General features: G+C 35.7%; 1 protein-coding gene across 1 annotated transcript in view; it reads left to right on the forward strand.

The window, feature by feature from the left end:
• Positions 1-12215, forward strand: part of MYCBP2 (MYC binding protein 2, E3 ubiquitin protein ligase) — a 282186-nt gene that overhangs the window by 243020 nt on the left and 26951 nt on the right. Inside the window, exons 64-68 of the mRNA XM_011953854.1 lie at positions 770-926; positions 1110-1334; positions 4226-4291; positions 5703-5942; positions 6241-6339. Coding sequence (XP_011809244.1) covers positions 770-926; positions 1110-1334; positions 4226-4291; positions 5703-5942; positions 6241-6339 — 787 coding nt within the window. The remainder of the gene's footprint in view (positions 1-769; positions 927-1109; positions 1335-4225; positions 4292-5702; positions 5943-6240; positions 6340-12215) is intronic.

A 12215-nucleotide genomic window follows, 5' to 3' on the forward strand; every position in this document is an offset into this window, starting at 1 on the left:
TCAAATCACTTAAATGTTCTGAAAAGAGAGAGGGAAGGTGAAATCTCAAAAGCAAAAACCAAAATAGAGTTTTGACTTGAAAAGAATCTTAGGAAAAACAGAGCCTGTTTATATGCTGCAAATCCTGAAAGCACCTTAAGGAGCATCACAGATGCTCAACAGATTCCAATTTCAATTTGAAATGTGTTGAGAGTTTAGCATTGCATTTACACTGTGAACCTTGTTACTAGATTCACATACTGGACTCACACTTATAAATAAATTCTCCTAATTAATGTGTGCAAGAAATAGATTGATGGAATGATTGGGCTTCCCATGTTTCTAATGATAAGACCAGTGGAAGAGGGATTTCTCTTTGTCCTCCTCACAAGATTTTTGAAATACAAGATACATTATACCCTGATGAATTAGTATGGCATTGTAAGATTCATGAATTTGAGGGGTCGTGACAGTTGGTGTAACACTTGTTTACACAACAGATTCATTACCCTTTTTACTTCTGTAGCCTTGATCTTCATCTGTCTAATTTTTTTATATTTAAAATGGGTCAACTTTCCTTAGAATTTACCTTGTTCCAAAGAAGTTACCTTTATTTCTCAAAAACAAAAATAAGAGGAATGATTTTCTTCCCTGAATTTTTAAAATTTCTATATTTTACTAGAACATTAAAATTTCTTGAGCTATTAGCTACAGAGTACTCATCTAAGAGTTCCTTAGATATTCCTGGAAAGTAATTGTTTCATATATTGCTTATATATCACCTTTTTAGGTGCTGGAGTCTCAAATTCAAGCAGTCTGATCACCAGTTCCTTCATCAGAGCAACGTCTTTCATCACATTAACAATATTTTGTCAAAATCAGATGATGGTGATAGTGAAGAGAGTTTTAGCATCAGTATACAATCTGGTTTTGAAGCTATGAGTCAGGTCAGTCATTTCACAGTTATTATCCTGGTTGTCTTGTTAGTTAATAATACATCAAAGGAGAAACTGTAAGTTATTTATAGTCAATTTGATCCTGTCTTCCATTATGTTTATCCTATATCTGTTTGTTATATCATGGAAGATTTGCTTTTAAGTATCATAAGTACTTGTATTTGTTTCTGATAGGAATTATGCATAGTAATGTGCTTAAAGGACTTAACCAGCATTGTTGACATAAAAACTTCAAGCCGACCTGCCATGATTGGCAGCTTGACAGACGGCTCCACAGAAACCTTTTGGGAATCAGGAGATGAAGATAAAAACAAAACTAAGAACATCACCATCAGCTGTGTAAAAGGCATCAATGCCCGCTATGTGTCTGTTCACGTGGACAACTCTCGCGATCTTGGGGTAAGAAAGCAAAACATGATTTACGACTCTTTATCTCTTTTCAGACCTTTAGTATTCATACACTCTCATTTCTGAATTTAGCAACAAGCTTTATCATCTGGAATTTTACCAACCAAACATCATTGCTATAATCCCCAAATCTTAAGTCTAAAAACAAATTAATATGATTGGGAGCACTGTGGAATTCCATTTCTGAAAAGAGATCTGATCACAAATATGCCATGGCTACAGCTAAGCAAAATGAAAGTCTGCTCTACAATTTTCTGCTCTCATGCCCTTGGGTTAAGATTTTCCTGTGACCTGCAAGTCCTCCCCTTAAACTCTGCTGAGCAGTTCTCCTGAGGTCTCTCAAACTCAGCAGAGAAATTCTAAGTAACTCCTCTAAAAAATTATTCTTTGCCTCTGCTGGGTTCTTTTTTGTATTACTCTGGTGGCACCTAGTAATCATCTTTGACCTATAGTGTAATGAGCTTTGTTTTTTTTTTTGAGATGGAGTCTCCCTCTGTCACCCAGGCTGGAGTACAGTGGCACAGTCTCGGCTCACTGCAACCTCTGCCTCCAGGTTCGCGCGATTCTCCTGCTTCAGCCTCCTGAGTAGCTGGGATTACAGGCACACACCACCATGCATGCCTAATTTTTGTATTTTGTTTGTTTTGAGACGGAGTCTCGCTCTGTCGCCCAGGCTGGAGTGCAGTGGCACAATCTTGGCTCACTGCAAGCTCTGCCTTCCGTGTTCATATCATTCTTCTGCCTCAGCCTCCCAAGTAGCTGGGACTACAGGCGCCCACTACCATGCCTAGCTAATTTTTTGTATTTTTAGTAGAGACGGGGTTTCACCATGTTAGCCAGGAGGGTCTCGATGTCCTGATCTTGTGATCCACCCACCTCGGCCTCCCAAAGTGCTGGGATTACAGGCGTGAGCCACCACGCCCGGCCTAATTTTTGTATTTTTAGTAGAGACAGGATTTCACCATGTTGTCCAGGCTGGTCTTGAACCCCTGGCCTCAAGTGATCTGCCCACCTCGGCTTCCCAAAGTACTAGGATTACAGGTGTGAACCACTGCACCCAGTCTATCTTTAAGTGTCTACTTCTTTGCCACAGTCCTCATGAAATAAAAAATAAGTTTCAGACTGTCCCAAATAATCATAATTTATATTCTCTTTAGCCTAGTTCGTCCACATGTTTCAACTGAGTTAAATATTCTTTTATAAAAGGCACCAAACAAGAAAAAAGAGTCCTATTTACTTGAGTGTTAACAACCAAGAAAGAAATAGCACTAACTGCCAGACTGCCTTTCTTCCACCTCATTTAGAATTTTTTTCCTCAGAATGGATGTGGCTTGCTAGCAGATACAGTATTAATGGCTCCCTTGAACCATTGCCTGGCTCCTTCTGTGCCATTTGCGTATTTCCTTTCTCAGGAAGAGCCACAGTGGTAGGATTGGGTCTCAGATAACCTGGATGCAGGCCAGTCTGCAATCAGAGCAACCTCCAACTCCTGTACATCAGCGCAGGTTCTATTCCTCCCTGTATTGAATAAGTAAAAGAGGCTCAGCTAATATAATATGAGCTATTTCCTCCTCAGACCCAAGAATTTCACCTGGTGTAACTACTTTATCTTACTGGAAAGTCAAGTGTAACAAAGTAAAACATTTTTGTGGCTAGAACTCAGTGTTCAGTGCAAAGCTATCTTTGGCTCATGGTACATTTTAAACCAGGACATACTCTCCCTCAGAACAATGATTGCAATCAATTTAACATTTCTGTCTTTTCTAAGAGGAAATAATCATAACAGTATCCATTTTCAAAATCCCCAGCATGTAAGCTGACATCTACTTTCCTTTTAAGAGACTTCCTCTGTGTTATAGGTTGAGCATTCCAAATCTGCAAATCCAAAATGCTACAGAATCTGAAACTTTTCGAACACAGATGTGATACTTAAAGGAAATGCATATTGGAGCATTTCTGGTTTTAGATATTCAGATTTGGGATGCCCAGCCAGTAAGTATAATGCAAATACAGTATTTCAAAATCCTAAAAAAAACCCTAATCCAAAACACTTCTAGTCCCAAATATTTATAATAAAGGATACTCAACCTGTATTTATGTTTTCCTTGAGTTATGTACCTCCGTGTTCCCCAGCCTGCCTACCACAGAGCCTTGTACGCAGCGTTTATTAATTTGATTTTGAATTGTATCAGCCTACAGCACTCATATTATACAACTCTCCAAGGAATTAATGTTAATCTATTTCTTGATGTGCTTTGCATAAAACTTATTCAGCCTTAAGATGTTTGGCACTAGTATGAACATGTATTGACCTTGTACTGTTTGACATTTATTTTGTATATTAATGTTGCCTTCCCTAGCTTGGCAAGTATCTTGGGGGATAAAACCTCCTCTTGTATATCCTATTTCAAAACTGTAAGGAAGTCTGGGTACATTGTGACACTCATGCATATTTGTTCTTCCGTCTTTATACTTCCAAAAGTAATGAGAATATAGCAACAAGAGTCTGACATAAGTGACAAGCAGATTTGTTGAAAGGCTTCATGAGAATGGAATCTGAATATTTACTTTGAATGAGGAGAGGGAATGTCAAGCTATGAGAGAGCACATGGAGAGAGGCTGAAATGTGCAATTTAAGATGGAGTTTGTGAGAAAAGACTAAAGTTGTAGGAACCATGGTTAGTTGGAGGGGTGGGGTGGGGTCAATCAGGAAGGATCATAAGAGACCGGCAGAAGATGTGGTATTGATGTGGTATTGGCAGGTCATGAGAAACCATTGTAAGTTCTGAAGCAGGAATATAGCATAATAACTCTGTGTGTGTGTGTGTGTGTGTGTGTATAATTGTATATATAAATATACCATTGTGAATTGTCTATTTCAGAATAAAGTTACCTCAATGACCTTCTTAACTGGCAAAGCAGTAGAAGATTTGTGCAGAATAAAGCAGGTAATTAAAATTCTGTCATACATGTTTTGCTACCTAGAGAGAAATTTCTTCTTCTCAGCCTTCACTACTGAATTCCACCTTTGGCACACAACCAAAGTATTATAGGGAATGATCTATTTACAGAACACTAAATTGACAAGTGGTCCATACGTAGGAATAGTAGCCACCATCCCTGTGCTAGACATCTCACCTATTGTCCTAAATGTTCCCCAGTCATGAGCAATTATATTGTACCTACAGTCTGCCATACCCCACTCCCCAACAAAGACTCAAGGTATCTTAAAATTTATCACAGATCCCATTCACACTTAAATCCTTAATTCACCTATACTTTAGTTAAAACAGGTTATTGTCCTCTGGCCTGAAAAATCTGTCTGTTATAACACTTATAACAATGCAGCTATATCCAAGTTGCAAGTCAGTTTAAACCAACTCTAGAAACAAGTTTTATCTAGGCATGTGTCTGAGACTGTGCTCAAGCTCCCTTACTTGTGTTAGTGAAACGTTGTCACAATTATTCCTCGCTGGCTACTTTATCTCACAAAAAGTTGGCCAATTGCTTGCTTGCTTGCTTGTTTTCAAATCACATTGAAGGAATGAATTAAGATTTTGGACTAAACATATAATAAATGTTGTTTAAATTGTTAAAGAATTTGGGAAAATAATCCTATTCAATGAGATTGTGTTTGTTTAAACTTAATACCCCTTTTAGAAAGTTGACATTATTAATTAAAATAATATCAACTTAATGTCTATGTAAATCACATAGAAATCCCCAGGTCATTTCTTGGTTATTAAATGCCATAAGAACAGTTTTTATTTTATGAAGGGAATAGTGTCAAAAACTCTTTCACAGTATATTAACATTTAATCCTTGAAAAAAAAGTCATATTCTCAATGGAAATTAGTGAAATAAGGAATCACAAGTGTGAAGTTATATAATTTTTGTTCAAAAGTAAAACATTAAGTAACTGCACATTAAAAGTCCTGTATCTTTAAATGGTTCTTTAATGTGAGGATGCACAAAAAAAGCACCCTTTTCTGATCTTGTAATGTTTCTACTTCCAGACAATACAGGTAAAGCACAGTCATATAAATTATTTGTAATTATTTCACTCATATAACTTTGCTTGGAAGCCATATGGTAGTGAGGCCTGGATTTTAATTCTCAATTCCACCTTTTACTGAAAATCCTTTAACCTGTGTTAACCTTAGTTTCTTCATCTGTATATAGCTACTATAAATAATATCACTTATCTTCATCAGGTTGAAATAAAATAATCAGTGTGAAATAACCTTTACTCTGTACACTTCTTTGTTATTTGAGCTTGCTGATATCAATGCAAAGTCTAGCACAGTGATAAAAGTGATCCAGCTGAAGCAGGTTCCTGCCTCTTTTCTGCTCAACCAGGTTGATCTGGATTCCAGGCACATTGGCTGGGTAACAAGTGAACTTCCAGGAGGAGATAATCACATCATCAAAATTGAATTAAAAGGCCCAGAAAATACACTCAGAGTTCGACAAGTCAAAGTCCTGGGCTGGAAAGATGGTGAAAGCACAAAAATAGCTGGCCAAATTTCAGCCAGTGTGGCCCAGCAGAGGAACTGTGAAGCTGAGACTCTGCGAGTATTCAGACTGATTACGTCTCAAGTGAGTGTCCTTACAACATATTCTAGCATGGGATAATTGATGTAATATATTTTAAGAGTGTAACAAAATGTCTTGTGAAACTTGTTATAGAAAATTCTGGCTACAAATGTTGCCCATTTTTTCTTTTCATAGCCCTGAACACCTGAGTTTCATGCTGCATTTGTAATTAAGAACAGTAGTGGTGTAAATTAGCAACAGTAGTATATTATAAAACCTGTGGAATCAGCTGATGAGTCCTCTGGCTATTATAGTGTTAATGCCTGTCATTAATTCCTTCTCACATGCATATCTTCATCAGGTATTTGGAAAGCTCATCTCTGGAGATGCTGAACCTACACCAGAACAAGAGGAAAAAGCACTATTGTCATCACCTGAAGGAGAAGAAAAAGTATACAATGTATTTATTTGTATTCTAAAGATATTTATTTCCCTTTTTTATCCTTTTTTTCAGTGAAATAATTCATGTATTGTATATTTTGATGGATATGTAATAATAATTTTATGCAGTTCGTATTTTTTCTTAGAAGATGAAGGAACTATCTAAAAGAAATTCATTATTCATGTATAATCTAGCTAGTATTTTAAGTAACGGCAAATTTGCTCTATGCCTTGGGTTTTTGTGTTCATTTGTTAGCATTTGTAAAATTAACTTGATCATTTCTGTGCTATACCCCATCAATTATCTTCTCCCTCCTCCATTGTCCCTGTCCTTCACAGTTCAGCTCAAAAGTACTGTCTTCTTCATGAAATTTTTTATGATTTATCTTCTTCTTGAAAGTTGTTTATGATTTCCCCAAACAAAAGCAGTTTTCTCTCTGCTGAAGTTCATAATTGTATGTGTCTCTTCTTCATTTTTCTCTTATGTTTATCTACATGGATGCTTTACCTCTTCTACTGAACCATAGCTTCTTAAAGACCAAGTCCATGCCTAATTTGTCTTGTATCCATCACGGTATAATCACACACATGTTCAGTAAATTTTTATTAGAATAACTACTCTTTATTACTACTCTTGAAATTTCTTCTAAAAATAAAGTTGCTTTACTTTTTCGGTCCTCACTAAAACACTATACCTAAGACTTTTGTACCTTATCCATTTCCAAAAAGAGAAGTCAATTCTGACTAGTCTCAATATTCTAGTGTCTTTAAATGCTGCAAATAATCACCTTGGCAGCCCTTTGAAAGATAAATTTCAAGGATTTCCCTTGTCTCATCCTGTGTTTCCTAATACAGTAGTAGCTAAATCATTGCCCTATTTTTGTTTGAGGTCTGAAAAAATAAGATTTCTTAAATGCTGGTAACTTCTTTCAGCATCTTTTGGAGATCTCATTTGAATGACTACAAGACTGTGTAACTACCCATTAAATCAATTGAATTGTAGCAAATGTCAACTCTGTACTAAACAATTGTGAGAATGGCAAGCCCTCAAAAAGCCTGCATTCTGTTCTTGGTTATGAACCCTCTGCATTCCCCTCACCCCCCAAAAAGAAATCAACAAAGATGCTACATAGTATATAAGCAAGTTATTAAATGTGTGAAAAAATTGCAAATGACATAGGCTTTCAGAGTACCTTGAGATCATTGTGCCTTGGAGTGATCAGAGAAGGTTTCTTAGGGGATGTTGGACTTGAGTTAGATCTGAAAGAGAATGAAGGGATTCGAATGAGATTAGTAGAGAGAATGGGAGCAAGGACTGATCGGAAAGACTCGCCTAACAGTAGGAGAGTGTACGCTGAGGAGGTAAGGCTGAATAGGAAAGGTTATACTGTCACTTGGGTGCCCATGAAATAACATGATTTTTAAGATAATCTTTTTTTTAAGTTAGATTATTAAAGCATAATTTACATACAGAAATTCCTCATTTTAAACTGTATCATTCAATGAATTTTTACTCGTGTACGCTAATGAAATCATTATCACAATCAAGTTTGTTTTGTTTTGCTTGAGACAGGGTCTCTCTCTGTGACCCAGGATGCAGTGCAGTGGTGTGATCATGGCTCACTGCAACCTCAACCTCCCAGGCTCAATGGATCCTCCTGCCTCAGCCTCCCAAGTAGCTGAAATTACAGGTGCACGTCACCGTGCCCAGCTGATTTTAATATATTTGTAGAGACATGGTTTTGCCATGTTGCCCAGGCTGGTCTCAAGCTCCTGGGCTCAAGCAGCCTGCCAGCATTGGCCTCCCAAAGTGCTGAGATCACAGATATGAGCCACCATGCCCAGCCCACAACCAAGCTTTAAAACACATCACTCCCCAAATTTCTCTCATGTTCCTCGCAGGCAATCCCCCAACCTCACACTTAGAACCTAGCAACTACCGAACTATATTCTGTCAGTGGTATGATGCCTTTTCCTGGATATTATATAAATGGAACCACACAGAATGTAGCCTTTTTGTCTTGTTTCTTTTCACTGTAGTGTAATGCTTTTGAGATTTATCCATGTTGTAGCATGTATCCATGGTTCGTTCTTTTGGTTGCTGAGGAGTTTTCCATTATATGAATTTGCCATAATTTGTTTACCCTTTCATTTTTTGATGGATATTTGGGTTGTTTCTGCTCTCTGGCTACTATTAGTAAAGCTGCTATGAACACTTACATACAAATCTTTGCAGGTCTTTTACCAGTTATGTGTTTTCAAATATTTTCTCCTAGTCTATGGCTTAACTTTCAGAGAGCAGAAGTTTTCAATTTTGATAAAGTCCAGTTTTTCTGGGTTTTTTGATTCATGATTTTTGTGTGTGGTCTAGAACCCAAGGTCACACAGATATTCTCTTCTTTTCCTTTAGAAATGTTATAGTTTTAGTTATTTTGTTTAGAACTGTATACATTTTCATTTTTATGAACCCTCTGCATTCCCTATGAACCCTCTGTGCAGGAATTTAGGTTTATCTTTTGCATATAGATGTTCAATTGTTTTACTATGATTCATTGAGAAGACTATCATTTATCAATAGTGAATTTACCATAAATGTGTAGATCTGTTTCTGGACTCTATTTTGCTCCATTGATCCATCAAACTGTCTTAATTACTATAGCTTTATAAAAAGTCTTGATATCAGGTTCTAACTTTGTTCTTTATCTAAGTTATTTTGGCTACTCTAGATCTCTTGCATTTCCATATAAAGCTTAGAATCAGCTCGTCCGTTTCTTTAAAAAAAAAAAAGGATGGAATTTTGACTGGAATTAACACCAAATTGATAATTTAGGGAGAATCGCCATGTCAATAATATTGAGTCTTCGTATCTGTGAACATGATATATATCAGGGTTTTTTTTTTTTTTTTTAACCTCTTTTTAAAGTTTCTCTCAGCACTGTTTTGTAATTCAGTGTACACATCTTGTGCATATTTTATTAAATTTATTCCTAAACATTTAACGTTTGTAAAGCTATCATAAATGGTATTTTTTATTTCACTTTCCAATTGTTCATTTCTAGTATATAAAAATAGAATTGACTTTTGTATATTAGATTTCTAGCCTGTGATCTTAAATTTACTTACTAATTTCAGAAACTTTTTATAGACTCTTTGGGGTTTCCTCAGATAATCCTGTAGTCTTCAATAAATTTGAGTTTTTTCCTTTCTAAACTCTATGACTTAAATTTCTTTTCTTATATTACTGTGTTATTGCTTTGATTAAGCCCTTAAGCGCCATGTTGAATAGAAGTAGTGAGAACAGATAGCTCTGACTTGCTCTGGATCTTGAGAGTATAAACCATTCATTATTAAATGTGATGTGAACTATAGATTTTTGGGGGGGTAAATGTTTTTAATAAGATTGAAGAATGTTTTCTTCTATTCCTAGTTTGCTGAGAATTTCTATCAGAATGGATTTTTTTTTTTAAGAGACCTGATCTTACTCTGTCACCCAGACAAGAGCACAGTGGTACCTTTATATGTTTCTCTTTCTCGATTTCTTTTATTCAGTAAGATAATCCATATATTGCTATGCATTTTAGTCAACATGTGATATTAGCTTATATACAGTTCATTTTCCTTAAATGAACAAAAAAACTAGGTGATGGTAGCTACATGACATAGTGCTTCTTTTAGAGGTAATAAAAATGCCGTAATATTGACTGATGATAGTTGCACATATCTGAATGTACTAAAAACCATTGAATTGTATGTTTTAAATAGGTGAATAGCATGGTATGTGAACTATATCTCAAAGATTTTTTAAAAAGCAAAAATAAATGATGAAAGAAGTAAACAAGAGTCAGATGAAAGAACTATCTAAAAGATTCATATATAATCTAGCTAATACTTAAGTAGCAAAATAAATGCTCTATTCTAAAAATTCACTTTCTTTAATAGATAACAGGACTGTTTCAGTCATCTGTTTCTTTTTGGGTAAGCTTTAGTACTGACACTCAAGCAATTTGTCCATTTCATCTAAGTTTCTGGATTTATTGGCATAAGTTCATAATATAACCTTATGTCCTTTTAATATCTGTAGAACCTGTAGTGATGTCTCTTGGTGATTTGTGTCTTCATTCTTTTTTTCTGAAATAGTTTCGCTAAAGATTCATCCGTTTGATCTCTTCAGAGAACTTTTTGTTTCATTGATTTTCCTCTATTTTTGCTTTTTTAAATTATTTCAGCTCACATCTTTATTTCTTACCCTGTGTTTGTCTTGTACTCATTTGTTCATCTTTTTCTGACTCCTTAATGTCCAAGATTAGATCACAGACTCCAAGACCTTTGTTTTCTCATCTAAGTATTTAATGCTATTATTTTCTTCTAAGCACTATGTTAGCTGCATTTCACAAATTTGAGGTATTCTGTTTTTATTTTCATTCAATTCACAATGTTTTCTTATTCCCATTTTGATTTTTTTTTTTTTTTTTTTTTGAGACAGAGTCTTGCTCTGTTGCCTAGGCTGGAGTGCAGTGGCGAGCTTGGCTCACTGCAAGCTCCACCTCTGGGGTTCATGCCATTCTCCTGCCCCAGCCTCCCAAGTAGCTGGGAGTAGAGGCGCCCGCCACTGCACCCAGCTAATTTTTTGTATTTTTTTGTATTTTTTTAGTAGAGACGGGGTTTCACCACGTCAGCCAGGATGGTCTTGATCTCCTGACCTCGTGATCTGCCCGCCTCGGCCTCCCGAAGTGCTGGGATTACAGGCGTGAGCCACTGCACCCGGCCCCATTTTGATTTCTTCTTTGACCCTTGGGTAATTTAGAAGTACCTTGTTTAATTCCCAAATATTTGGGAATTTTCCTGTTAGCTTTCTATATTATTAATTTCTGGTTCAGTTTCATTGTGGTCAAACTATATACTTCGTATAATTTCAGTCCTTTTAAAATTGTTAAGATTTGGATTCTGGCCTATAATATAGTCTGCTTTAGTGAATGTCCATGTGCACTTCAAAAGAATGTGAACTCCACTGTTGTTCTTTGAGGGGTTCTATAAATATCAGTTAGTTCAAGCCGATCAATAGTATTCAAGTCTTTAAGAGCCTTAATATTCAAGTCTTTAAGAGCCTTACTGGTTTTTGGTTTTTTGTTTATTTACTTGTTCTATTCAGTACTGAAAGAAGAGTTTTGAAGTATCCAACTAACTGGATTTGTTTATTTGGAATTCATTCTACCTGGTAGCTGATCTCAACATTCTGATGGACTCCAAAAAAAGTTTTGGTTTTGTAGACGATCAGCTTTTTCCTCATTGTTAGGCCGAAAGGGACATTCTCTTGTGGCTATCCTAAGAAATGTAAAACTAAGCATCATTTTTGATTCTTAAACAAAAGAGTTTCTTCAGTTTTCTTACCTGTAAAGTAGGCAGAATATTACAGTTTACCTTCTGGGGTTGTTGTGAAGATTAAATAAGATTGTGTGTGTGTGTGTATATGTGTGCACGCGTGTGTGCATGTATGTATATGTATACACACATCTGTCACTTAGAAGAATAGCGTGCACTATAATAATAATAATAAGCCTATAAAATTTTAGTCTTTATTTTTTTCCTTATGATACATTTCTTTGATGACTGTTAGTGTTCCAATAGCTTAATTTAAGACCACCATCATCACAGAGGTTTGTTAGGACACTTTCCTTTTAAACAAATTTATTTTCCTGGATTGTTCTTCAAACAATTAAATGTGGGATGTGAACTAATAATGTTTATAATTTAGAAATAGGTTTAATCAAAGCAACTCAAATTGACTACATTAAAGAAATTTGTGAAAAGATAATATACTTCTCTGGATTTCTTAAGTTCTGAAATGTTGTTCTTTTTATGGTCACTTTGGCCAATAGTGATTTCTTTTTTTTTTTT

The sequence above is a fragment of the Colobus angolensis genome, unplaced genomic scaffold, assembly GCF_000951035.1.
Source record: "Colobus angolensis palliatus isolate OR3802 unplaced genomic scaffold, Cang.pa_1.0 Scaffold374, whole genome shotgun sequence".
Classification (NCBI taxonomy): Eukaryota; Metazoa; Chordata; class Mammalia; order Primates; family Cercopithecidae; genus Colobus; species Colobus angolensis.